General features: G+C 52.3%; 10 protein-coding genes across 10 annotated transcripts; 7 read left to right on the top strand and 3 right to left on the bottom strand.

The window, feature by feature from the left end:
* Positions 1-101: 101 nt before the first annotated feature.
* On the top strand, positions 102-2,080 carry JCM6883_005261 (cAMP-dependent protein kinase; the record flags this gene model as incomplete). Its single annotated transcript, XM_076630383.1, has 6 exons — positions 102-345; positions 445-1,163; positions 1,231-1,420; positions 1,490-1,587; positions 1,650-1,953; positions 2,013-2,080. 6 exons carry the CDS (start codon positions 102-104, stop codon positions 2,078-2,080), a joined length of 1,623 nt encoding a protein of 540 aa, XP_076489775.1.
* A 442-nt stretch (positions 2,081-2,522) lies between these two features.
* On the top strand, positions 2,523-4,693 carry JCM6883_005260 (uncharacterized protein; the record flags this gene model as incomplete). Its single annotated transcript, XM_076630382.1, has 5 exons — positions 2,523-2,681; positions 2,752-3,170; positions 3,239-3,538; positions 3,595-4,166; positions 4,242-4,693. The coding sequence occupies 5 exons, from the start codon at positions 2,523-2,525 to the stop codon at positions 4,691-4,693; spliced, it is 1,902 nt and encodes a 633-aa protein (XP_076489774.1).
* Positions 4,694-7,163: 2,470 nt separating this feature from the next.
* On the top strand, positions 7,164-11,485 carry JCM6883_005259 (uncharacterized protein; the record flags this gene model as incomplete). The annotated part of the gene is made up of 7 exons (XM_076630381.1): positions 7,164-7,863; positions 7,930-8,829; positions 8,900-9,252; positions 9,314-10,039; positions 10,108-10,543; positions 10,611-11,262; positions 11,332-11,485. 7 exons carry the CDS (start codon positions 7,164-7,166, stop codon positions 11,483-11,485), a joined length of 3,921 nt encoding a protein of 1,306 aa, XP_076489773.1.
* Positions 11,486-11,790: 305 nt separating this feature from the next.
* On the top strand, positions 11,791-13,165 carry CWC24 (U2-type spliceosomal complex subunit CWC24; the record flags this gene model as incomplete). The annotated part of the gene is made up of 4 exons (XM_076630380.1): positions 11,791-12,316; positions 12,380-12,414; positions 12,487-12,806; positions 12,880-13,165. The coding sequence occupies 4 exons, from the start codon at positions 11,791-11,793 to the stop codon at positions 13,163-13,165; spliced, it is 1,167 nt and encodes a 388-aa protein (XP_076489772.1).
* A 72-nt stretch (positions 13,166-13,237) lies between these two features.
* JCM6883_005257 (glutaredoxin) lies at positions 13,238-13,883 on the bottom strand (the record flags this gene model as incomplete). Its single annotated transcript, XM_076630379.1, has 5 exons — positions 13,238-13,324; positions 13,387-13,476; positions 13,544-13,596; positions 13,663-13,717; positions 13,782-13,883. The coding sequence occupies 5 exons, from the start codon at positions 13,881-13,883 to the stop codon at positions 13,238-13,240; spliced, it is 387 nt and encodes a 128-aa protein (XP_076489771.1).
* Positions 13,884-13,999: 116 nt separating this feature from the next.
* JCM6883_005256 (uncharacterized protein) lies at positions 14,000-15,353 on the top strand (the record flags this gene model as incomplete). The annotated part of the gene is made up of 6 exons (XM_076630378.1): positions 14,000-14,122; positions 14,185-14,358; positions 14,424-14,599; positions 14,670-14,684; positions 14,746-14,822; positions 14,887-15,353. 6 exons carry the CDS (start codon positions 14,000-14,002, stop codon positions 15,351-15,353), a joined length of 1,032 nt encoding a protein of 343 aa, XP_076489770.1.
* A 126-nt stretch (positions 15,354-15,479) lies between these two features.
* On the bottom strand, positions 15,480-16,927 carry JCM6883_005255 (uncharacterized protein; the record flags this gene model as incomplete). The annotated part of the gene is made up of 5 exons (XM_076630377.1): positions 15,480-15,741; positions 15,818-16,000; positions 16,073-16,658; positions 16,723-16,790; positions 16,854-16,927. 5 exons carry the CDS (start codon positions 16,925-16,927, stop codon positions 15,480-15,482), a joined length of 1,173 nt encoding a protein of 390 aa, XP_076489769.1.
* Positions 16,928-17,355: 428 nt separating this feature from the next.
* On the top strand, positions 17,356-22,140 carry JCM6883_005254 (uncharacterized protein; the record flags this gene model as incomplete). The annotated part of the gene is made up of 5 exons (XM_076630376.1): positions 17,356-17,731; positions 17,806-20,693; positions 20,754-21,290; positions 21,351-21,965; positions 22,033-22,140. 5 exons carry the CDS (start codon positions 17,356-17,358, stop codon positions 22,138-22,140), a joined length of 4,524 nt encoding a protein of 1,507 aa, XP_076489768.1.
* Positions 22,141-22,428: 288 nt separating this feature from the next.
* On the bottom strand, positions 22,429-24,345 carry NPY1 (NAD(+) diphosphatase; the record flags this gene model as incomplete). Its single annotated transcript, XM_076630375.1, has 9 exons — positions 22,429-22,519; positions 22,597-22,765; positions 22,853-22,953; positions 23,020-23,150; positions 23,219-23,285; positions 23,349-23,494; positions 23,567-23,857; positions 23,926-24,253; positions 24,332-24,345. 9 exons carry the CDS (start codon positions 24,343-24,345, stop codon positions 22,429-22,431), a joined length of 1,338 nt encoding a protein of 445 aa, XP_076489767.1.
* Positions 24,346-24,518: 173 nt separating this feature from the next.
* On the top strand, positions 24,519-25,654 carry JCM6883_005252 (uncharacterized protein; the record flags this gene model as incomplete). The annotated part of the gene is made up of 4 exons (XM_076630374.1): positions 24,519-24,560; positions 24,637-25,238; positions 25,307-25,388; positions 25,460-25,654. The coding sequence occupies 4 exons, from the start codon at positions 24,519-24,521 to the stop codon at positions 25,652-25,654; spliced, it is 921 nt and encodes a 306-aa protein (XP_076489766.1).
* Positions 25,655-26,102: the final 448 nt, after the last annotated feature.

Raw genomic sequence — 26,102 nt, 5'->3', positions numbered from 1 at the left:
ACCAGATTCAACAGACCCAAGCCCGACTCCGATTCGAGCACTCCCTCCGTTCGATCTTTTGTGACATCTCTCTCCCCACTCCGTCTCACGGCTAGCTGGGAATGGGTCTCCTATCTCGCAAGAAGACTACGAGTCAACCTACGGCCCCTCCAGCGATCTCTGCCCCGCTCCACACCCAGACGATTCCAGCGGTTTCGACTTCGGATTACGCACATTCGTCTTCCTCGAAACTGACCTCGGCTCCTCAAACTTATCCCGATCAGCATCACCATTCACAGCAGCAACAGCAACAGCAACCTTCAGGTCTACCGAGTCCACCTCGTAGTCCAGTCGATGAACTGAATTGTGAGTCTCTTTCTCAGATCCTCGAATGGCTCTCAACGCCGAGAGGAAAGGGTTCTAAATACTGAATCACATCGTCATTTACATCGTTCTCTCCTCCAGATATTCACCAACAACATCCTTCTGCTTCTTCCTCTTCGTCTCGACCACTTCCCCCTCCTCAGCAGCAACAAAACCAAGCTTCGCACGATTACTATTCGGGATCATCTCATGGATACTCTCAACAGCCGCAGGGAAATGGACGATACGAGGTAGAGAACAAGATGGACAACATGTCATTGGGATCGAACAACGGGAACGGAGCGAGAGGAGGAGGAGGAGGAGATCACATGTCGGTCGATCTGCCTGAATCTCATCACCAACAATCGAATTATTACGATCAACGGCAACCTCAACAATCGCAAGCTCAAGGCTACGGCTACTCGTCTGGACAAGCTCAATCTCTACAGCGTCAACCTGAAATCTCCGTCTTGTCTCCAACTCCCTCCGCGACTTCTTCCATGTCTCGCAAAACTTCTTCCCGTTACAACCTCTCCGATTTCACTTTCATTCGCACTCTCGGTACTGGATCGTTCGGTCGTGTTCACTTGGTTCGATCTCAACACAATTCTCGTTCGTACGCGATCAAAGTGTTGACGAAAGAACGAGTCGTGAAAATGAAACAAGTCGAACATACGAATTCGGAACGAGAAATGTTGGAACGAGTTCGTCACCCGTTCTTGGTCAATTTGTGGGGGACGTTCAAGGATTCGAAAAACTTGTACATGGTGATGGATTTCGTCGCGGGAGGTGAATTGTTCAGTTTACTTCGCAAGTCTCAGGTAAGTTCCGCAATCTCTCTCGCACTGCACAGTAGGCCTCAGAACTCACTCGAGGGATGATTCGCAGCGCTTCCCGGATCCCGTCGCGAAATTCTTTGCGGCAGAAGTCGCCCTCGCTCTCGATTATCTCCATTCGCTCGACATCATCTACCGCGATCTTAAACCTGAAAACATCCTCCTAGCGGCTGATGGACACGTCAAGATCACTGATTTCGGATTCGCGAAACACGTTCCCGATATCACTTGGACTCTTTGTGGTCAGTTTTTGCTCATCTGCGAAACCTCGAGGGGACTTAAGCTCACATGTGTCACTCACGCGCCTGCAGGTACACCCGATTATCTCGCACCGGAGATTGTTCAGTCGAGAGGTTACAATAAGAGTGTCGATTGGTACGCGCTCGGAGTGCTAATGTTCGAAATGCTTGTGAGTTTGTCTTACTCTGAGTGGGACGCCTGTGACTGAATCTCCTTTTTACCATTGCACAGGCTGGTTACCCTCCATTCTTCACCGAAGATTCGAACCCCATGCGACTCTACGAAAAAATCATCGCCGGTCGAATTCGTTACCCTGCGTACTTTGCTCCCGAAGCGAAAGATCTCCTCAAATCCCTCCTCACTCCCGATATCACGAAACGATTCGGTAACTTGGCGAATGGTTCGCGGGATATCTTTGGTCACGTTTGGTTTCAAGAAGTCGATTGGGAGAGGTTGTATCGCAAAGAAATTCCGGCGCCTTACGTCCCGAAAGTTGAAGGTGATTGGGACGCTAGTAACTTTGACGCTTATCCTGGTACGCTCCCTCTCTCTATCGTCAAGGCTGGTTGGCTGACCTCAAGTCAATTGAAACAGAGGTCGATTTGAGTGAATACGGTTCAACCGGACCTGATCCTCACGGTCATCTTTTCCCGGCATTCTAGGCATCTACATCCTCCATCTCCCATAATCGCATCGAGCAGTGCTCATCTCATCCCCTCATCTCTCATCACTCATCAACAACTCTCGATCATGGATCCGTTTCTTGTTATCCCTCGTTTCTGTTTTGTCTTGTCCTCCCCATTGTGCCCTTAGCTTATCTCTCTCGTCTCTCGTCATCATCATGATCATCACCCATCGTCGTACTCTGATTTAATCTCATCTCGTTTTGCCGTCCTCCCTGAATGTCAGTCTCAAGCGAAGAAGATCGAAGTTTTCATTCGCTCGCCAACTTTGTCAAATTTCGCGTCCAGCGTAGTGCCAACCGTCTGACACTCTGAGACGTAGCCTCTGCCCCAGCTGGCTCTGAAAGAAGACACCAATCGCTACGAATCCGACGCGATTCGACCTCTCGTTCCCTCACTCAACTACCCTTCTCCTCGCCGAATGTCGACCACTCGAACGAAACCTCCCCTGATCTACAGTCTATCCACGCGTCCACCTATCCCTTTCCCGCTCCATCCGAGCTATCCCATCGAAATCCCCACTCAAGATCTCCCATCGGCTTACCTCGACTCACTCTGGACTTCCACGCAACCAGACCAAGTCAGTACTCCTTCGAAGCTCTATCGCTACGGCTGACTAACCTATCTGAGCGGATCCGATGACGTTACAGGTTAGTTTGGAATCGTTCGCTCGGTTGCTCCTCTCTCTCAAGGCGCAGAAATCTCCTATCGAAGTAGAAACGCTCTTGAGAACATTATTGAGACCTCTACACGACTTCGACAAGAGGTGGAGGAGCGTAATTCCCGATTTATTGGAGGAAGAAGACGAGGAAGAATCACCAAAGGGAGATGAATTGACGGAACAGGAACGAGAACTGATCCGCAAGGCGTATGAGAAGTGGGAAGTTGTCGAGAGCAAACGGTTGGAGGAGGAAAAGGCGAGGAGGAAAGCGAAAGGGAAAGAGAAAGCGAGAGATCTGGACCGGATGGACGAGGATGAAGAGGAAGACGAGGACGAGCAGAGAAGATTAGAGGAGGAGGACGATGAGCCTAACTTGGATACCTGGGTGTCAGACAGAGAGGTCTACGAGTACGTCTAGTCTTTCCTTCGTTGCGAAGCCGGGTTCTTCAACTTATCCCGCTCACTTCATTCGGCAGAACTCGATTGCAAGCCCTCATCCTCCTCACCTTGATCTCCCTTCCACCCTCAGCGAGACCTCCCTCTCCGGTACAGAAGAAAAAGGGCAAAGGGAAGAAGAAACAGGATCCGGAACGAGATGCGACAACACTCGATCCAGCTCTCATGCTCGATTTTCTCACGGATCGCCTGCAGATCTGGCGGGTCATGCAAGGTCTAGCGCTTGAAGATGAACTGGATGGAGAAGAAGCCGAAAAGAAGGAAGTGGTCGAAACGAGGGATACCGTGCAAGAGTGGTGGGCTGATATCGTCGAACCTTTGTAGGTCGATCTCTCTCACTTGATCCGAGTTTGAGATTGACCGTTCTATCTCGCAGGTATCGCAACAACGTCAACGAGGAAGCCCTCCTGCATCACCGCATCAAGTTGTTCCCCGACGCTACCAACGATTCCAGCTCAAAGACGCAAGCTGCTCTCTACGAAGAACGGTCACTCATGTCACTCGACAAGTCGGCTCGTCGGCGCGACCTCCGTGAATCTCAAGCTATCATCTCGGAGAGTCCAACGATGAAACGGTTAATGTCGAAATCTTCGCTTGGAGGAGGAAAACCTAAGAGTACCGAAATCTTCAAAGTACCGCTTCCGCCGCTACCTCGAAACAGTTCTTCAGTCTCTCTCGCTCCGACAAACGACGGAGACGACTCTTCGATGCGATCGCAAGAAAAAGAATCGACAACTCGACCGAGACTTCCACGAAAACAAGAACGACCTCGACCTCTCCCTCGCGGTGACAGCGCTGCGACGAATATGAAAGACATACTGAAGAGACGAGAAGTGAGCATGGCGAGAAAGACGAGTGTGACTGGGGTGAAGAAGAAAGGGAAGACCGAAGGAGAAGCTGGAAAAGACGGTTCGAGGAAACGAAAGCGCAAGAGCGCAAGTCCTCAGAGTGAGCTTCCATCACTGTTTTCTGTTGTACTCGGGGGTAGAACGCTGATCGCTGCCTCTCATTTGACCGGAACAGAGTTGACGACCTCGTCTGGTCCGTCCGAGACTATCACCCTCGTTCCCGACACTCCGGCGAAACCTCTCGCAAAAGCCGCTTCGTTCAAGAAACCCTTCTCCCGAGCGATTTCACTACCTTCGTTCGCCGCTCTCGGCGCGGCGTTTCGACCCGGTGCACCCGATCCTGCTTCCGTTCCTCTTCCTTTCGGAATCCCGCCTCCTCCAGTTCTTCCCGGAGATCAGCGACCCGGTATCGACTGGGAGATAGCCGAGGCACGAGGAGGGTTCGGAAGCGAAGAGGAAGATACTTGGCTTCTATCTCGCAACGAAGATTTTCGAGCGAAGGGGGGAAGGAGTCGCAATACGAGTGGCAGTACCGAAGCAGATGATACTCAGGAGGATACTGGCGAAACCTTGATGGAGACACCGAAGAAGAATCGAGTAGTGCTTGTCGCTGATACGCCAAATTGACATCTCGATTCTTTCGGTTTGTAAGCCTTTACCCGTCTTCATCCTCGTCACCGAGCGGGCTGATGTCCACAAGAGCACTCACTGCAGCGTCCGAGATAGACGTTGCCGCGTCGATAGCCGTCAAGGCGACTCTCCGTGTATCGTCGCAAAGGGAAAGGAGATGATTGAAATCCTTTGCAGGTCATCGGCCTTCTTCCAACGTCCCCGAAGCGCTTCTGGCTCGATCACAATTGCGCCATGTTGTTGCGATAGATCCGCTACCGAGTACCGGAATTGAATCGTGAGTCATTCACCGATTGAAGCTTTTCAAATCAATAGTGGTCGCCTTGCCTACCGCTACAGGCCTACTGCCGACTTGACGCACAAACGGGAGATGCCGTCGACGATGATTCGGCGCATCGCTCTCTCAGCTCGACGTGCGAGGAAAGTCCGCTTACGAAACCCGCCGCTTCGAAGGCTCGACATCTTGACGGGAAGGACGCGGTTATCCGTGACGATCTCCGGCGACGCTGGAGAGGGACGACTGTATGTTGTAGTCTGACGGACAAGAGAGGAAGTGGAAAAGGTAAATAGGCAAGTAAGGTTTGACCTTCGATCACTGTCTTCCTTCTCCTTTGGGTGTCGGCCTCGTACTCGTGGCAAGTTTCGCCACTCTGCTACGACCAATCGACGGGTCTGTAGGTGTACTCGCATCGAGATACAGCTCGTCGTTGTCGATCCGCCGTCGCTCGTGGCATATCGCGCCAAAAACGAGTACCGTGCCGAGTAGCAACTTTGCGAGTCCGCGGCCAATGCCTGGTGCGAGTCATCTGAAGACTGTACAGCCCCAACCCTGTCATGGAAGTCTCTTGGGAACGATTCCTACCACTTGGGTACTCGAACGCAGGAATTGAGGGCAAAGAAGCTCGGCTGAAGGCGAGACGAGTCAGGAAAAGAAGAAGAACATGCGCTTCCTGCGCTACCGAGACTGACGAAGTTTGCCCTCAGCTTACTCAGAGCGTACGAATAACTCGCGAATCGAGGCGAGAAGCTGTGAAGACACGTTTTGCGCCCGCTGTCTGTCCCGTTCACGTCTCTCGTCTGTAAGCTTTCTCCGTTCACGTCTCTCGTCTGTAAACTCGGAGGTACTCTGCTCCAAAGACCTTGAAGCCGATCCCACGCGAAAGTGCGACACCGACGCTCAGAAACACCTGTCAACTCTTGAAGAGAGGAATCGACGAGCGCCTTCTCAGCACTGTCCTTCGCCCCTCCCTCTCTCCTTGAGGAAGCGCGAAAGAGCCCTCATCGACAGAGGACCATTTCTCGACGACCTCTTGGAAACCCGCAGTCAGCAGCGCGGAAGAAGTAGAAAGAACAAAGGGGTCGAAATGGAGGTCTGTGCACGAGTCACGAAAACCAAAACGCGCCGTCATCTTTAGCTTCTTCCCTTTCCCCCTTCCCTGCTCACGACTATGCCCTCCTTCTACGACCTACTACAGACGATTTCGCGCTCGACTATCAGCCAGTCTTCCGTCTCGAAGCTCTCACCCGGCGAAACGACCCAAGACCATCAATCTCACTCTCGACCGTCGACGATCCTTTCCCAGCGTCGTGAGAGCATCTGGACTCTCGACGATGGAATCAATATCGAACTCGACGAAGCAATCAAGCTGATGGAGCTCTCTGATCTCCTGAAGCAGAGATTTCAAGAGGAAGAGGTTAATGAAAGGAGGAGCACTCGGGTTCGTACCATTCCTCTTTCGAGACTCGAAGACGTGGTTCAGTCCTATCGTGAAAAGAAAAGCTAATACAATAGCTTAACCATGTTAAAATATGCTTCCTCGCTACCCTCCCCTTCCCCTCCTCTCCACGATTTTCTTTCGCGCCTTTTCTGCTTACAGCGCACTACTTTTGGTACGTTTCTTTCCGACCTTATTCCGTCGTCTCGGGGACTGTCGAAGGGAGCTGAGGACCAGAGAAATTCGAGTTGCGCACGGAAGCGTTTTCGCTTCGCTGGCTCTCGCCTGTCGAGAGAGGCTGAAGTCGGGACGGTCTCGAAGGTCAGACAATTTTAAAGTGTGCTCCGGCGTTTCAAGACGACGAGTACCTGATAGGTGGAACTTGGTTGATATGGGCATTGAGCCGGGGTCCTAGCGACACTTTCCTTCTCGGAAAGATTTCGCTCCGGAAGCGGAAAGGGAGGCTGTGATCGAGTCTGTCTGGGTCTGTTGGGTTGCAGGATAGCCCTCGGTCTTTCGTCAGATATACTGGAGATTCAAGCGTTAAGGATTCGCTGGGACCTGAAGGGTCGAGCAGTAGAGAGCGAAGGAGATCTCGGCGAGGCCATCACTTTCCAGCTGATTTCCTCTTCCTCTGCTTCACTGCGGCTCTCTGAGAGCCCCATCCGAATTCGAAGTTCAGCGCACTCTACCTCAAGGCACCTCACCAGCTCAATCTACCGAGAAAGATCCTCAACTGAGTACTGACAATTATGGTTCGACTTGCTTCCCCTCCTCCTCTCCCCTTCCCTTCCGGCCCTTCGTCAAATCCGACGCGAACGCAACCTTCTGCGACCTCGGAACGAACACGTCCTCGTACGGCGAACCCAACTCGAATACCTCTCGCACCTTCGAATTGTCCGACTCATTCTCGCCAACTTCCTTCAACATTTCCTCGGCGACGGCCTAATACTGCTCCAATCACGACAAACGATTCGTCATACCCCATCTTCGACACTTCTCCCTTACGTCCGACGAAACGGCTTCAACCGCCTCCTCCTCTCCCTTCGTCGTCGCTATCTTTGGCGGCTGAATTATCTTCTTTTCGAATGCAACCTTTCGCCGACTCTCCTACGTCTCCGACGTTCCCTTCCTCTGCATTCTACGATGCGATATCTCCCCTCGACACTCGTCGTTCTCCGGATTTCCCCCAAACTCAAACTCACTCTCGCAACTCTTCCCTCTCTTCTGACGACGAAATCGCGGCTCGCCACGCACTCCGTGCTGGTTCGGTAATCGCCAACTACAACGTTCTCGATCTCGACTTTTCCTTTTTAGAGGATGAGCCGCCTTCGAAACGGTCAACTATGGCGTTTCCTGGTCCTCCGACGAGCTCGTCATCGACGGAAGATTCGGCAGACGATGAACAGACTGGTGGCTCGAGACGGAACAGACAGGTCTTTCCTCTTCCTCGTGAGTCACGACTCTATCCCTCTCGGCGAAATCAGCGCGATCGTTGACGAAAGTCTCGTTTGACAGAATCTCCCCGACGCTCTGATCCTGCGAAACGTTCTGCCCTACCCTTCCCATCGCGCCCCGCCAACCCTAGAAGAGTCTCGGCGGACTCGTCACATTCTCGCAAGAGCAGTGTGTATTCGATACGTTCGAATCGCGAAGAGCGACCTCGACTTCCTTCGGGACTTCCTTCTGGTCTCCTCCTTCCCAGCAATCGTCTCTCTCTCGCCTCGTTCGTATCGAGCGAGTTGTCACCTGGAGAAGGACCTAGTCGATCGGCATCTCTGTCGTTCCCTGGTCGACCAACTGGATACTTCGATTTCGCCGACCGACGGAAACGCCTCGCTACTTTCCTCGACGAGACGGCAGAAGCCATGGAAGGCGGCAAGTCGCTCACGATGGTCCTACCGGATGGTCCCAATCGACCACTCTCACAGTTTGTCGAACCCTCTTCGCCTACCGACCATTTGCACTCGCTCTCTCCCGAACTCGGATCTCACGACGGTTCGAATCGTCGCGAGACCGTCTACTTCACTCCTCGCGTCGACCGTCAATCACCCTCCACAGAAGCGGAAGAACAAGATCGTCCTTGTCTCGACAACCTGACAGCTTCAACCGGACTGGGACTCGGAAACTCTCAACTCGATTCGACTCTTCCGATCGGTGTGCAAACTACTCCGTCGACTCTCCGAGGACCTTCGCCTGCTGGATTCTGTCTCGACTCTCGACCGGCTTCTAGCGTGACGGTGGAGGCGAAGGAGAACGAACAGACTGCGGAGGACCGAAGAATAGCTGTCGCGAAAGAGGAGAAGCTCGCAGAGAAACGTCGCAGGACGATCAAAGAGCTCGTCGATACGGAAAGAACCTACGCCGTCGATATGATGGTTATTCGAGACATCTACCTCGCGAGAGCGAAAGGAGCTCGTGAGTGATTCTGCAGGCCGTTTTCTCTTCGTCTCAGAAACTGATTCCCCTGCTCCTCCCATTGGTACAGACATGACTCAGATCGCAGACTACGTCATGAGCACTGGCCTTGGACTAGGCGGAATCGATAGTGCTCGAACATCATCTCCTGCTTCTCCTACGAGCGCAACTTTCCCGAAGAACAGTCTCGCGAGCAAAACTCCTCGACGTTCGACCTCGGGTTCTATCGGCGCCTCTCCTCCCAATCAACCGAACCTCATGCCCGGTCAACCTCTCATGTCGGCAAAAGATATCCACGTCATCTTTGCAAACCTCGAAGAAATCGCTTCCCTCGCCGAAACTTTCGCTGCCATGCTCGAGGAGGCCGCTGGAGAAGAAGAGTCTGAATCCCGAGATCGTATCGGTTCGACGTTCCTCGAAATGGTGAGCTCTCTTTCGCTGCTCGAGACCCTTCCGAGTGCTTTCTAATCACTCTCGTTTTCAGCTCCCTCGTATTCAAAAGGTTTACTCGAATTACTGCGTCCGCCACCATCGAGCGATCGTGCGCCTTCAAGAGCTCGAGCCAAGTCTTCGATCCTACCTCTCGGAATGCAAGACGCTCTCTCACGGTCGAACGAATGCCTGGGATCTCGCCTCCCTCTTGATCAAACCGGTTCAACGATGCCTCAAGTACCCTCTCCTCCTCGACCAAATCCTTTCCGCGACTCCCGAAGATCACTCAGATCGTGAAGCACTCCAACGAGCCAACACCGATATGCTGGTTGTCGCCGATGCGATCAACGAATCGAAAAAGCGAAACGAGACGGTGACTCGCATCGTTTCGAAGGAGAAGCATGGACACCGACGCGACTCGAGCAAGTCAATCTCTTCGATGGGCACGACGATGACCAAGAAGCTCCTGCGAACCTCACAAAGAGCGAAAGGTATGTTCGGCGCCAACGAATCTGGAGGAGACGAGATCTTCGACACTTTGGTCGCTCTCGTCGAGAGTACTCGTTCAGGAGTACTTCGATTCTCGAACGAGATGCGCGATTGGACCAGGAGCACGAAAGGCGCGCTCGAATCTCAAGTCACCCTCGTCGAAGGCTGGATCGATTTGTACGCTCCTCTCGGAGGAGAGAAACCCATCGGAGGAGGTCCTCATCATCGTCTCTGCGTCTTTCTTGATGAAGTGCTCATCCCGATTATCGAAGGCCCTTGGCGAGATCTCGTGAGTCAACCACTCTTCGTTCACGCTTTCGAAAGAGTCCGCTGACATTCTCGTTGTTCTCTCTGCAGGACCAAGAAGTTCGAAGATCGCTCATCGTCAAGACGGATCACCTGCTGAGCCTGTTCGACAACCCTCGTCAAGTCATCGCGAAAAGGAACGACAAGCTTCTGGATCACCAACGCTACGTCTCGAAGAAATTACCCTCGGATCGCAAGGGTTCGGAAGATTTCGTCATTCTCTCTTCTCAACTCCTCGAGGAGCTTCCACGATTTCTCGGCAGCGTCTCTCGATACTTCAACATCATCGTCGCTCACTTTGCCGGAACTCAAGCCGCATACCACGAGGCACTCCAGCAGCGTTGGAACGAATTCAGTCTGCAGTGGCTCTCGAATTCGACGAACGGGACGAATGATGAAAACCTCGGATCCGTTCATGCTGCAGCTCATCAACCTGTCGCTCAAATCATGGAGAGTCTCGCCTCTGGTCTCGGAATCGCCGTCGCTCGTACGTCTCCTCACTCTTCCTCTTCTTGCATCGTGTATACTGAACCAATTATCCTCCTTCTTTCTAGACACGACCGCGTCAACTCACCGTAAGACGACTTCGCGGCTTTCCCGCCCAACTTCTTCGTCGAGCACGGCGAAGGCGATTCCGGCCCCTCTGGAAGGAGAACCTCGTCCTCCTACTCGACACTCCTACTTCTCCGTCTCGGATGCGACGACCGACTACGCCTCGGACCAACGGGCTAGCTTCACCGCTTCTCACCGTAGTAGCGCAACCTCGGTCTCTTCCGTTCCTTCGAGCAACGGTCCCGTTACTCCTCCACCTTCGATGCCTGGACAACCCACTCCCGAGCTCTTCGAAGACTCGAAATGCTCCTCGGTCGTTACGAGTGAACCTCTCGGAGGCTACGATCGTCAATCAATGATCCTTCGCTACGACGCTCCTCTCCCTTCCGTTCCTTTCCTCTCCGCTTTACCACCGAGACGTCCTAGTGTCGAGATTAATCCTCCCTCGCCGAAGAATGGAACCGCTCGACCCTTCGTCGGACGAACGCGCGAATCAATCGGAGGATACAGTTTGAGCTGTTACGCCGAATCTGGAGAGGACGGTATTGAGCAAGAAGAATTCTTTGAACGAGATGGACCTCTATACATCGCTGAAGCGATCTCGTCGAGTCGTTCTTCGGCGTATAGAGCTGGCTATCCCATTCTCAGCTTTGAGTACGTTTTCCTTCTTTCGCGTTTCTTTTCATCGATTAGTCCTGACTTGAGGCGTTCTTTCTGGTACAGTATCGGAGAACGTCTCGAAGTCGAATTGGAAGAAGCAGACCGAGCCGAGGGAGGTAGTGGCTGGCTTCTTGGTAGAAAAGTTGGAAGAGGCGGAAGTCTTGGATGGGCGAGGACTGAAGATTTCGCCATGATTGAAGAGGGAGAACAAGAGTGAACGATAATGGGGATAGCATAGACTTGAGAAACCTCTGGAACGTCTAGCGAGACTCCCCGCTGTCGTGCGAAATTTGTGATTTAGTTTTCATTTTTTGTTTTGGATGTTTGGTTCTGGATATTCAGTAAAAACTTGTCGTTGTACTTTACTTCATCCACTCCATCGTGTCAACCGAGAAAGAGAGTGCAAGCTGCAGTGAAAGCTGACTAAGCCTTGCGAACGATTCAGAAGTGCTCGCGACAACTTCTTTGACTTTCACCTTCCACTTCTCACCTCATTACCCACAAACTCACCTGCCTCGCACCATGTCGTCCGAAGCACCTGTCAAATTCATGAAGAAGCGCAAGGCGCCCAGCGGCCTTCGAAAGAAAGAAACGAACGAATCCCCCTCCGACCCTCTCTCCGCCTCTCCAAGTACTTCAGAAGTCGTAATCGCCCCGAAGAAACAAGCCACGAGTCATCTCATTCAAGGCACGGGTAAACGACGCAGGAACCAAGACTCGAATGCAGGCGTGGAACTGAGTGATTCAGATAATGATGAAGAGAAACAACAACGGGAATCTTACGCCGTTCGACATTCAGTCACGAGTAGGAGGGAAAGGAGGAGGAGCTCTAGTCCCCCTGCTTGGGTCAGCAGCGAACAGATCAGGGAGAACGCGAAAGACAAGAACGCGCCACAGGAAGAGGTCAAAGACGATGGATTGTATAGGGGAACTCAAGGGGAGAAACACAAGTTACCGAAAGCGTTTGGACCAGTCAAAGGAGGGCCGGCGAACGTTAGAACGATCACTTTGACGGATTATCAGCCCGACGTTTGTAAAGACTACAAAGGTTCGTTCGTTCCCCCTCTCTTTGGACTGTCGAGTTCCTTGCTGATATGTATCCGACTGATAGAAACTGGATTCTGTGGATTCGGAGATACTTGCAAGGCGAGTTGAGATCGATTCTTTCATTTCTCTCGCTTTCACAAAAACTGACTCGGGTTGTTCTATTCTCTCCAGTTCTTACACGACCGAGGCGATTACCTACACGGCTGGCAACTCGACAATTCCTTCCTCTCGAACTCTGCCGCGTCGGGTTCATTCATGCAAAAACAAGCCGCTCGAGACGGAACCGGTCCCGAAACAGGAGGAGGATCCGACGACGACGACGAAGACGGAGACCTACCCTTCGCCTGCCTCATTTGTCGTAAACCGTTCGGACCGGAACCTGTTGTGACGATTTGTGGACATTATTTCGATTCGGCTTGTGCGATCAAGAGGTTTGCGAAGACGGGGAAATGTTTCGCTTGTGGTGCGAGCACGAATGGGGTGTTTAATCGGTAAGCAAAGACGTCTTTCTCTCCTGGAAATGTTTAACTCGTATTGACGGGTTACTCTCGACTGATGTTGTAGAGCAACGAAATTGATCGCGAAAACGAAAGAACGAGAAGCGCTCAACGCTCGAGCGAAGGAGGAAGAAGAAGGAGAGGGAGGTGATGATAATGCAGGAGGCATCGAGATTGAAGGACTTGAGACGAAGGAAGATGAACGAGAACTCCCATCGTTCCAGCGCAGGGCGGAACCAGTCGAGGATGGAGACGAAGAAGAGGAGGAAGAGGAGGAAGAGGAGGAAGAGGAGGAAGAGGAGGAAGAGGAAGAACAGCCGCGCAAGAGGAGAGCAGTCATTGAGTACCAATGATGAGTGATGGATTGATTAAGATGCATGCGATGAATAACTAAAGTAGTCTACAAAATTAAGGATTCGTAACGATTAAGCGAGAAGAGCGTCTAATTCGCCTTGCGATTGAAGCTTCTTGAGGTCTGAGCATCCTCCAACGACTTTGCCGTTGATAAAGATCTGCGAAAACGCGTGCGACTGTCAGTCGTGGAAGGAACGAGCGAAGCGAAAAGACGACAAACTTGAGGAACCGTGACTTTACTGACGCCAGCTCTCTCAGCCAAATACTGCTGGATTGCCGTGCCCTGCGCTTCGTGGTCTAGCTCGAGTACCTAGTGAGAATTGCGAGAATCAGGCTGAGTTTTCGAGTCGACGGAACGCAAAATCGGCAAAACACACCTTTGTTCGCGCATCTTGTCCGTGGGAAGAAAGGATACGCTTCGCCTCAGTGCCTGTTGAGCCAGAGGGATAGACATATCAGTCCTCGCTACGATCGCGCAGAAGAGAGTTGAACGAACAGTAGGGGCAGTAAGATTTCGAGAAGACTGCGACGGGAGTACCGCTGATGACAGACTGCGTTCGGAACACGACCGTGAGCTTGTACAATCACGTAGTAGCCCTGTGGGCAAGAGCTTACCTCGACAGTCTCCTTTGCGAGTTGTAGATCGGCAGAGGAAGTTTGAGCCGAAGTGAAGAACGAACGGAAGAGACCTTTGGCGCCGAGGAAGAAGGAAGACATGCTGATCTGTAGACTGAAGGAGAGGAGAAGAGAAGAGGTCGATGACCCGATGGAAGGAGGGAAAGGAGAGAGAGATTCGATTCGGACAGGTTTAGCTCAGCTCACTCACACCAAGGATGGCGTTTCCCGGTCTAGCACAGAAGATCAAACAGCAATACAATCAAGCGATCAAGAATGGGACAGTCCTCTTCACGGAATCGGAAGTGATCGAGTTGGAAGATGAACGAACGCAAATCCCAGTCAGTCTCCCTCTTCTGACCTCTTGGCGCCTTGCGAACCTCACTGATGGTTGGTGAAGTAGTTTGAAGTGAGATTCGCACCGGCACTCGCGAAGAAACCGACGAAATCAGACGGAGAGAAAGCTCAGGAGAAACCGAAAGATCCGTTCGCACCTCCCTATCAACCAGATCTGTTCGTGGCAGAGGATACAGTGAAGGAGGACGAAGATGATCGAGGGGAAGAGTTTGCCGTGCTTGTGAGCAACCATGCTCCTTTGTGAATCCTGGCGAAAGCGCATCGTTTCGATTCCCTCTCGTCTAGTTGAACAAGTTCTGCGTAACCCCCCGGCATTTCCTCCTCGTGACGAAGGACTTTGTCAAACAAACGACACCGTTATCACCCGTCGAGGTATTCGCAGCTTTCTCGATCTTGAAACAGCTCGGGACGAGAGAGAAGCATCTTGCGTTCTTCAATTGTGGTCCCGAGAGTGGTGCATCGTACGTCTAACTCTCCCTGATCCTTACTACCTCCGATGAATGACTGATGGATACCTCCCTCGCGCCGTAGACAACCTCACAAGCAGTGCGTTTCGCTCCGTAACGCTAATTCTCAACCTTTCCTTTCTGACGCTCTCCCCTCGCAGCTTGCAATTTATTCCTCTATCGAACGGAGTCGCACCATTCGACGCTTTCATTGACTCGAACAGGCCTCAAGACACTCGTCAGTTGATCTCAACCGCCTTTACCTTTCTCTCTCAGCTGACATGGGAACTTCCATCCTCTAGGAGCCTGCTTCCAACTCCCTCTCCCGTACGCGAACTTCACTGCACTCCTCGACCTCCCTACATCCCCACAAGACATCCCCGGCTATCTCGGAGATCGTTTCCTCCTCCTCCTCGACCTCATGATCGATCACCTTCGACGCCTCGCCGAAGCTTCCCCTTCCCTCTTCTCCTCCTCCGATCCTATCCGTCTCTCAAACCTATCCTACAACGTCATCATTACGACTCAATACATCCACTTGGTACCGAGATCTGCGGAATTGTTCAAGACTGAAGAGGGAAGAGAAATCTCGATCAATTCGTTAGGATTCGCGGGGATGGTACTCGTTAAGGAACAGGAAGCGTTGAAGGAAATTAGGAAGGTAGGAGTCGTCGAGGTGCTCAAGGGAGTTGGGTATAGGCCGGTTGTAGAAGGGGATACGAACGAAGTGGAGAAGATTCAGGCGCAACAGAATGATGATGCCATATAAAATATGGGAAAATAGTATAACATGAAACACTGTCACGATTGAAAGAGAGCGATAATAAGGCGAGAGAATCAATGTAGTCGCGAAAGCAAAAGAAACCTGAATCTACTCCTCGATCCCCTCCTTCTGTCAATACTTTGAGTTTGATCGCTTCTTCGACTTGTCGTCGTCATATCCATCATCTCGATACGCCAAGCCTGGATCGTCCCCTTCGTCCGCCGAGTCGTAAGCATCCCCCTCCTTTGATCTCGAACTTCCGACGAGTTGTTCCTCATCCCCTTGATCCTCCGAATCTTGGTCGTCGGCGCGAGACTTCTTGCTCCTGCTCTTGCTCTTCGACTTCTTCTTGCTCTTCTTCGTCGCGGCGAGAGCGGCAGCTTGTTTCTTCCTCCTACAGATTGAAATCGCGAAGAATTTTGATGAGACGCTTTTCCTGCACAGCGAGAGAATGGCAAAATGAGCCTTACCAGTACCAGTATCCCCCACCCATTGCAGCAAGGAGAATGATCACGACGACGCCGATTCCGATATTGGTCATCATGTCGCTCGATTGGCTCGACGAGGAAGAAGAACTGTTTGAGCTCGAGGATGACGTAGCGCTAGACGTGGACGAGCCTGTCGAAGAGGTCGGAGTTGATAGCGACGCAGCACTGAGAGGAAGGAGAAGAACAAGTCAGTGAAAGCTCGCGGTAGAATGACTTTATATAGGGGGAAAACCGTACCCGGAAGTGCTATCGAGCGAAGCAGAGGTCGCGTTGCTAGTCGCTCCTCCAACTGACACACCAGTTGGAGTACTCTCGACTCCAGTCGCGATAGCAGTCGGTGATCCTACGTCGGAATTCGGGACAGTCTGAATACTCATCGTCCCTTCCGCCTCCTCGCCTCCCGCTTGTTCTAATCCAGTTTGAGACGGCGAAGCAGGTTTGACTTGAGGTCCTTCGCTACCTGTTTCTCGCGCTGATCCTCCCTCGAGCGGGTCGGACATCATCTCCTTACTCCCGTCGTTCGGGGTGACTTCATCCTCTCCTTCTTGATCGGATCCTCCTACCTGGTTCTGTCCCTCCCCGTTCGTCTCATTATAATCTCCCGGCCAATCGTCTCCTCCCTCCGTCGACGTCGACGATTCCCCCTCCTTTTCCTTCGTTTTCGTCTTCCCTTCGTCCTTACTTCCACTTCCCTTCTCCACAATCGTCGTCTCATCGCTCACCAGTGTCTCTCCTGCTTCATCCGTTACTCGGATCTTGATTTTCGATCCGATAGGGACTTGATCAGGACTAGGTCGCCATTGAACGCTTTGAGATTTCCAGCCTGACGAACGAGGGAGCGATGATCAGAATTATTGTCAGGCGGGAAAAAGCGAGAGGGCGCGCACCGCTGTTCGTAGCGACGACGACGTCTTCGACGAATATCTTGATCGTGTAAGGGGAAGTGCCTCCGGACCTGAATACGACTCGATGGAGTCAGAGTGTCGTCAGAACTTGGAAAAGAAAAGGGAGGACGAACCATTCGAATCGAATAGGTGAGCCGAGTTTGACAGTTGCTGCGTTACTGATTGAGAGTGAGCTTGATTGGACCATTGCGTACGAAGGAAAGACAGAGTAAGAGAGAGGAGCAAGAGCCACTGAGCACAGAGCAAGGAAAGTATGGTCTGAGAGTTACAGAGCGGGGGCCTCCGAGTCGTCTCCGCGGTGCTTCGGGTCGGCAACGATGACAGATAGATAGTTCGAGGTAGCTATTGAATGTCATGATAGGAAAGAGCTTGTTGTAGAACGGCAGGATCGGCGCAGGAGGAGGAAGGGGAGAAGCGAGCGAAACGGAGCCACGAGAGGGCGACCGCGCGGGCAAGGTAGAAGCTGCATCTACTTCAGATGCTCCCGAGTCAAGTGGAATCGAGTTTGTCGAGGTGGATGTGAAGAGAAGAGGCGAAAAACAACGCGAAGGTTTGCTCATCTTTCTACCTTCAAACGTCCGATATCTCACCCTACGAGGGGTCTCGAGCTACTCGATGGCACCCTACTTATCTCTCTTACCAGTCCGGAAGAACGCTCATCGATCCGCCCTCCCTCGCCCGAAAACGCATTCATCATCAACTTCCGTAAACAACAACCCGTCCCTCCCTCCTCCTCCTCCGCTACGAGAATCTCCACAACCACGCGTAGAGCCCGACGTATCGACTCTTGACTTTGAGGGATTGTTAGCTGGACAGCAAGAGGAGGATGAGGAGTTTGAATTGTTGAATGATGAACAAGTTCCAGACTTTCTCGTTGATCAATCGTTGTGTACGGTCGGAGCGCCGTCACCGAGGAAGAAGGGGAAAGAACGAGCGATCTGGGAAACGGTAGAGGAGGAACAGGAAGTTGAGGATGAGATTCCGCGATACGGTCAGTTTCCCCTTCTTCTCTTCTCTTCTCTTCTCTGCTCCCCTCCATATGATCCTGATCTTCATTCGACGCAGACGACTCGGATGTCAATCTATCGAGATCGCTCCTTCCAGCGGCTACCACGACATCTTCCCAATCCTTCGCTTCGCCTACCTTCTCCCCTCGACCTCCGTCAACTCCTTCTTTCCGTCAAAGCCCAGCTCGAAACACTCAACAACTCTTCGATGAACTAGAACCTTCAATGAACGGAGACTATACTTCGAACTCGAATCGATCAGAATCATTCGTTCGACCGACGCCGCAGGAGGAGGAGGAGGAACGAGAGGAAGATTCGACTTTCACTGTCGAGCGAGAAGGAGAATCAATTCCTCCTCCTCTGACTCCTTCCGTTCGTGAACAGGGTCAGGAAGACGGCCAAGATCCGTTCGAAGATGAGGAGACTCAGCTGGAGCAACAACAGGAGGGAGATTTAGACCTCGAAACGACAGAGCAGCAACCTTCCGAATTTCCTGAACCCGAATTTGAGCCGACAAGTCGAACAGAAGCAGAAGTCTCAATCTCGGAAGTGGAAGAAGAGCTAGAATCGGTAGCGTTGGAGGTTCAGGAAACGGTACAGAGCTCGGTCGAGGTAATCGAGGGAACGGAGAATAGTGCCCAGGAGCTGGATGATCAGACGGGAACGAGAGAAGGAATATCGGAGCTACAAAACGGAACAGTTAGCACAGAAGCTGAACTCTCGATCGCCCGATCCCTTGCCGAGGAGGAGGAGGAGGAACATATTTATCCAGCGCAACATCTTTCCACCAACGAGCAAAGTCGCTCCGAAACCCAGCAAGAATTGGTCGAGGAGGTGGAGGAAGTCACATTTTCGACGAATGAGGACGAGCCAAGCGAAGGTACATTCGAGGCGGAAACTCAAGTTCCAGTCAAGTTTGGCGACGAGGAAGCATCAATGCAAGAGGCTTCTCCGCTACCAGAGGAGAAGGAGGGTCCATCTAGAGTATCTCTCGTCGAGGACATCGTTCCAGCCGTCATGGAATCGCCCGCGCCAACGGAAGAACCTCCAGTTCCTACGATTTCCCGAAAACGCGTTTCCGAGGCTCGACTCCCGCTACCTGTCATCGAACCCGCAACCACTGAAGCTCTTCCCTCTAAAGCGACGACCTCTCGACCTTTCCCCTTCGTCGCATCAGCCCCATCTTCCAAAAGAGCGCGACACTCGATCGCAGCGAGTCGACCTGCTCACATCCTTCCTTCCGACCATCCCGCTCATCGTCGTAGACAGTCCCTCGCACCGACCAAGGCATCGTCCGAGTGGCGAGTGCAAGAGCGCAAGGCAGAAAGGAAGGGAAAAGTTGTCGATGAGGTCAATCCTGAAGAAGCGGCTGTCGAACCCTCTCCCTCCACGAATCGATCGCCTCCAGTCAACCTATCCCTTCCTCTCCCTGAGCCTATCCCCTCTGTCGCCGCCGAATCACCTCCGCCTCGAGCTTCTCCGACTCCACCTCCCCCAAACGACGATGTCTCCCTCTCGCAGCCTCGCTCTCAATCCTTCGAGAACTCTTTCGTCTCCCGTCGCTCGTCCTCCGATAACTCTCTTCTACCGCTCTCACCCTCGCCTTTCGAAGCAGATACGACTCTCCCCGTTATGGGAGCTCCTCTCGATTTTCAACGAGCGATCGAAGAGATCGGTCATAGTACTCCGGCGAAACCCCGACCTCGACGAGAACGACTAGGACGTGCTGTAGATTCAGACATAGAGGAAGGGGAAGGTACAGAGCGAAGAGGCGGATTCGAGATTGAGACGATTGAAGAAGTCACGGAGGAAGAAACTTCGGTTGAACTCGTCAGGGAGAAGAGCGCCGAACGGGTTGTGGGTACCGTCGGACCGGAAGAGGAGGAGGGAGAGGCTGAAACCGTCGGGCAAGTCTTATCGCCGATTCAGGAAGAAGTCGAAGCGGAAGAAGAGCAAGAATATGGAGTACGAGTCGCAATGTCGCCTTCTGTACCCTCTTTCGCTCGAGACACAGGAGAACCATCTGTCGCCGTCAACAAACCTGCTCTCGATCGGGGAGTTCCGACCGTACAGCTTGCGAACGATAAAATTCTCCCACTCGACCCTGCTTCTTCCGCTCCTCTTCCTCTACCCATCGAATCCACCGTTATCAAATCAACGTTTCAGACTTCAACTGTCGTCCGAAATTCCGACCTCTCGCGTGCACACCCGCTCCCGCCGGCGAAACGCACGGTTCGAGTCTCTCTCGCTGCTCCTCCACCACCTCCTCGTACGAAGGCGGCTCGACGCGCCTCGACTTCAGTCATCAACACTTCTACGACCGTGAGACCGGAGCAATCCAAGAAGGAGCGCGAAAGGAAACCGGTTCGGGTTTCTCTCGCTGCGCCTCCCGTACCTTCGACGACGACACATAAACCGAGACCTTCCCGAGTTGCTCCAGAACAGTCTATGTCGACGAAGGACGCGACGAAAGAGCCGAGTCCTCACGTCTCGCCTCAACCTACCGACGAAGTCATCCAGAAATCGCCATCTCCCACGCTTCCCGCCGCAGTCCAATTCGTCGACCAACCCACCACTATCGAAGAGACCGTAGAGCAAATCACCGAAATTGCAACTCCTTCGACACAACCTGAAACTGCTGATCCTCCTACGACTTCCCCAAATCTCCCTCCCGCACCTCTCCCCGTCTCAGCTTCCTCGGCTAAATTATCTTCTTCTCTCACCCTGCCGACCACTTTCTCCTTCGGTGGCAAACCATCCGACGGTCTCACCCGCGACCAAGAACGACAGAAACGGAAAGAAGAGCGAGAGAGGAGGGAGAAGAGGGTCGAGGAAGCCCTCAAAGCGAAGAAGGAGAGTATGCAACGAGGGTCGGGATGGAAGAAAACGGAGGCGAGTAAGGTGACGAACAAACGGAAAGCGGTGGAGAATGGGGGGAATGCGAAAGTGAGTCGCTTTGCTTCTTTCGTCGAGTTTCGGAACCGACCATCCGTCGTGTCTTCGCAGCGCCTTCGTACGACTACGACTTCGGAGAATGGATCGTCATCGTCTCGAACAGTACCTCTCAAGGCTTCGACGTCCACCTCAGTCGCTCGACCGGCAACTCAACCTGCTCTTCCAGCTCAACCTCAGCCTGCCCCCGTTACATCCTCCTCGAACTCCTCACGACACGTCGTCACCGAGACAGAATCACGACGCAGCGAATCTCAAAGCTCGACACCAGCTCTCAAGTTGACGAAAGATACCTTGGAGGCGAATCGAGTCGCTACGGGACCAAGAATCGATCTGAATCGAAGGATCTCGAGCTTCCTCGAAAGCCTTGAGGAGGATGGAGTCAACTCTCGGTCTGACTTGAGCGAACGGCAGCTCTCGGTCGAGGAAGGTGCCGCGGAACAGGTTGAGAGAGGAGACGTCGATCAGGAATTCGCTCCCGAAGTCCTCGAGGCTGTTCAACCTCTGCCGATTCCCGGGCCGGCTCCGTCGCCCAATGATCAAGCTCGTCAAGCTCGTCCTCCTTCGCGAGCTCAAAGCGATCGTTCAACCGTAAGCTCGACTTTCCGTATTTCGCGCTCTGCAATGTACTGATCCCCTCCCGCTGTACAGTCAACTGCCTCCCGACCCATCGCGTCAGCCCCGAAACGCCTCACCGCCTCAACTACGACAACCGCAAAACCTTTCACCTTTGCCGCTCCTCGTCCTCCTCGCGCTCAACGACCCGCACCCCCTCCTTCAAACGCTAGTACCGCCTCCCCCATGTTCACTGAAAGACTCTCGGCCTGGAAAGCTCGAGAGAAGGAAGCGATTGGGAAAGGAGGAAAGAGAAAAGCTGTCGCTCCTCCTCCTCCTCCTCCGATGCCGTTTCGAACGAAGAACAATCGACCCGCTCCTTCAAACTCGAAACCTACAAGTTCGACGACGATGTCAAATTCGGCTCTTGTTGCAAAACGACCTCGAATTGAATCGTCGGCGCCGAAACAAGGTAGAGGAGGAAAAGAGAATGAACCCTCCCTTCGGTCGATCAACCTCATCGAGAAAGAGAAACTCCCGCCGCCTCAAGCTCAGAAGAAACAGGAGAAAGCGGTATTGAAAGTCGTAGGAGGTGGAGTTGCCGAAGAAATGGAAAAGAGGCTCAAGGAGAAACTCGAATGGAGCGAACGACAGAAAAAGAGAGAGGAAGAGGTTAGGAAGAGGAAAGAGGCAGCGAGGTTGGAGGAAGCAGTACGTTCCGAGTCGCTCGGTTGAACCTCGTCGCTGTGGATGCTGACAACTCCTCCTGAGTTAACAGGAACAGGAGCGCAAGAAGCTTCAAGCGTTGAGAGCTGCGTTGACGGTGGACAAGCGATCAGCTCCTGTTCGCCCTGCTCCGGGACGTTCTGCCGTCGGCAGGAAGTGAACGCTAGTCATCGGAGTTGGCAAACTCATCTGTTTGTAAGGGATCTTTGACTTATTCTCGACTTTCCACATTCTTATTTGTTCCTTTGTTGTGTCAAGTACATTCTTTCAATCCCAATCCTCGATGCGAGATGTAGTTTTCGTTCAAGAATGCGATATCTCGCGAGACTCTAACGCACTTGCGACTCGCGACACCGAATTTCGTCGCGACTCCAGGCACAGGCGAAGTCTGAAGTAATGAGTCGATGATTCTATACTTACATTCAAATGATCTAGTGAGTTACAAGAATCAGATCTTTGCGGGCCCGTTCGGGTTCGCAAGCGGCGAAAAGAGAGTTCCATTCGCCCAAGCCGTCACGAGCGTGTTCGCAATCGCAGTCCTGGGTGACACTCGGAAACTCCTTATCAGCTACTCGACCGTCGATGAACAAGTGGATAGAGAGGGATCGATGCTCACGGAGGAGGCATCCTGAACGCTCCCTTCTCTTCAATCTTTTTCTTATCCTCTTCAGTTTGATCCGAACTCTTCTTCCCTTCGATTCGATGAACTTCTTCCCGAGTCAATTGAGTTCGTTCATCGGCTTTGATCACGTCGAGGACTTGTTGTTTCGTGAAGAACCTCGCATCTGATCGAGGTGCAAGCGAGAGAGAGAGAGACAGAAATGAGCTTGGATACGACGTCGAGAAAAGGGAGAGGGAGAGGGAAGACGTACCCTCTAATTCGTTGTCAAGATCGGTACGGATTTGAGAACCTTCTTTCGCGATACCCCAAGCTCCGAGCATCAAGCTTGAAGGATACGGCCAAGGTTGCGAACTATCGACGCAGCAGCGATGATCAAAAACCGACTTCTCGTCAGGGAGGACGAAGAGAGAAACATACCTGTGGTAACCGACTTGATCGACCTCGACTCCGGCTTCTTCGTAAACTTCTCGTCGCACAGCTTCTTCGAAAGATTCTCCCGATTCGATGAACCCTGCCAAACATGAATAGAATCGTGCGGGCCAAGTACGCTACACGAGAGCAAGATCGTCTGTCAATAGGAATGAATGGAGAGGAGTGAACAAGGGAAACGACTCACCTGACGTCCGAGAAGAATACTTTCGCGATCTGGACTCAAAATCGCCATAATGACCACGGGATCGGTTCTACGAGCAACAAGACAGTGTGAGATCATGAGCGAGTAGAGTCGAAACAGAGTCGAGACTTACCGAGGGTAGGAATAGTTGTGAACTCCTTTCTTGCTAACGCACGCAGGTTCTCCCTCGAGTCCGTCGGCAGCAGGCTCTCCCGGGACACAAGATCGTTTCCATCCAGCCCAGACTGATCGAAGCGGTCGTGAGCAACCAGGGCAGAACTGCAGAAGAGCAAGAAGCGTCAACAATCCAGCCACGACGTTCGAAAATGAGGAATTCGTTCCGAGTCTCACCTTGTTACGAGTGTTCCAATCGACGAGACTCCTCGCCTCTGCTCCGATACTCGCTTCATCATTCGGAATGACCTGAGCTTCTGCTCTCAACTCGACAAACTCTCTCCCTTCCTTCTCCTCAAGTAATTGTTTCTTCAATTCGGTGAATTTCGAAACGTCGAGTGCCCAGTAGGGGACTCCGTAAGGTGAGTGTTGTTCGAGGGTCGAAGTTTCGGTAGGTTTACTCAAAGGGAGGGATTTCGATGATTCAGGAGCGGATCTTTCATCAACTCCGAGAAAAACGACAGTCGGCTGAGAGAAGTTTCGCCCTCGAAATCAGCCTTCAACGTGACGATTTCACGAAGAATGCGACTACTCACCTTGTTCAAGAAATAGTTCCTCTTCTCCTCTGGCGATAAATCACCCACAATTTTGTTTCCCTCACTTCCAACGACGACCAATTTCGAAACTTCCTGATCGTTCTTCCCATCGACTCCTACGAACACTTTCTCCGGATCTCCAATGAATTGTTCAACTCGTTCCCATCCCAATCGGACAAACTTTCTCGTTGAACCGTCGGTTGGTTTCTCGCAGAGAGGCTGGAGAGTATCGAGAACGAGAAATTGAGCTTTTGGAGATCGAAGCGCCGAGGTGAGGAACGCGGGGGAACTTCGAAGGTACGAGAGTCGGTTGAGAGGGTTGCCAGCGCTACGAAAACGACGACGAGGGGCGGGTTGATGAGTAAGGCAGAGAGGATGATGACGTGAGAAGATGATGAAGACTGACTAGTAGTTCTGCATGTTGCTGTGATACGCTCTGGTACTGCTGCTGCTTTGTAGCAGTCTGATTCTAGCGGTGAATAGAATGGTGGAGAAGGAGGAGGAGAGAGCCGGAGATGAGGAGAGCAAGAACACAACTCCGAACGAAAGCCGAAGTTGTCGGCTTCAACTCTTCCGACCCTCTCTCGACTCGAATGGACCTGCCCCTAGAAGTCAAGATCATAGTCTATGACCTCGTAAGTCTCTTCCCTCCGCTGAAGCGGAATCCCCTCTGATTCCCCACACTTTGGTTCTCCTCTTTCTTTTGAACAGCTCCCTCCCTCGAAATTCGCCTCCTTACTCAATTTTTGCGGTACAGGAGTCTATCACACCTCTGTATCACTCACAATCCCTCTCGGTCCAACCGATACGGATCCAACTCCATCAGAATACGCGTTTGGAGGACATGATTCGCCTGGAAGTAGTGGAATCTTCAGTCTACCAGCAGGGACGACTCCACAGAGGATGCCAGGGTTGAGGTATTATCAGACGATCGATATGGGCTACGCGTTTGGGGAGGAATGGGAGAAGATATATGGGAATTCGAAGAGAAGTACCTCGAGCTCAGAGAATTCTCGACCTCGTACACTCAAGAAACGATCCTCGAAGAGCTCGTTACTTGAAATAAGTAATCGGAGTGAAGATGCGAGCGGTGTGGTGGGACGACCGTATCAGGGGTACCTCGACGAAACTTCTTCGACAACTTTGTTCGGAGTCGGAAGCGAGGGTTACTCGGCAGAGGTGCCGGAGGAAGACGACGGGCAGAGTGATGGTACGGGCTATATGACGAAGGCTCAGAGGAGAGCATGGAGGATCATACAAGAACTGAAGAAAGACCCACAATGGGATGGAACGAAATATGATCTGTTGAAGCGGTGAGCCTCTCCCCCGTTATGAGCTCCCGCTTGTTCTTTTCTGACCGTGGCCCTATGCTGTGATGTAGTAACTGCAACTCGTTCACGGAAGAACTCGTTCGAAGAGTGACTGGGAAAACTGCTCCGTACTGGATCAATCGAGCTGCATTCGTGAGTTTGATTTCCGTTCTGCATAACAACCCAAGCTTCTCACGCTCATAGCGTACTTTTTCTCGCGCTAGATCGCTACTTCGTTCCCTTGCATTGTTCCTGCTGGAATGATTGACGAAACTGAGGAAAACGTTCCAACTGCCGACGCCTCTCACGGTCCGACGTCGGTATCGATCGAGGACCCGACTCACTTGGCGACGAACGGTGGCAGTATCAGAATCGAGCCACCTCGGGCAGACAGGATGGATCTTGGAGGTAGAACGTGAAACTTTCTTGCGTGAGAGTTTTCTTGGGAGTAGAAAACGTAAGCTTCCTTCGCCGTCTCCCCCCCACTCTTCTGAGCTCGAACGAGTCTAATGCTTTATTTGTCGAGTGCAGTGCAGTAGAACTTGCGCGTTTCCCTCGTTAGTGTGCTTGTTGTAATCAGTAAGCATTAAACTTACTTTCTTCCCTCTCCGGTTCGCCAAGCTCTCTTTCGCTGACCCCCCCTTCCGCCTCAGTACTAGCTTATTCGTGGTACTCTACATATAATACATCCTTATGCTGAGCTGAGAACAGTCCCAAGTCTCGCTAGAGGACAAGCTCCAGCTCGAAGAGCAAAACCATTTCGCACGGTTTCGGTCGTCAAACTCTGAAACCTGGTGCACGCTCTAGCGACGGGGGTCTCACGTTCGACAAGCAGTGTATTGTTGTTACTAATAAGCCAAGGAAGAG

Source organism: Sporobolomyces salmoneus (assembly GCF_050403485.1).
Source record: "Sporobolomyces salmoneus JCM6883 DNA, S_salmoneus_JCM6883_v1_ctg9, whole genome shotgun sequence".
NCBI lineage: Eukaryota > Fungi > Basidiomycota > Microbotryomycetes > Sporidiobolales > Sporidiobolaceae > Sporobolomyces > Sporobolomyces salmoneus.
The sequence above is the reverse complement of the archived record's forward strand: the minus strand, read 5'-3'. Positions and strand labels throughout refer to the sequence as shown.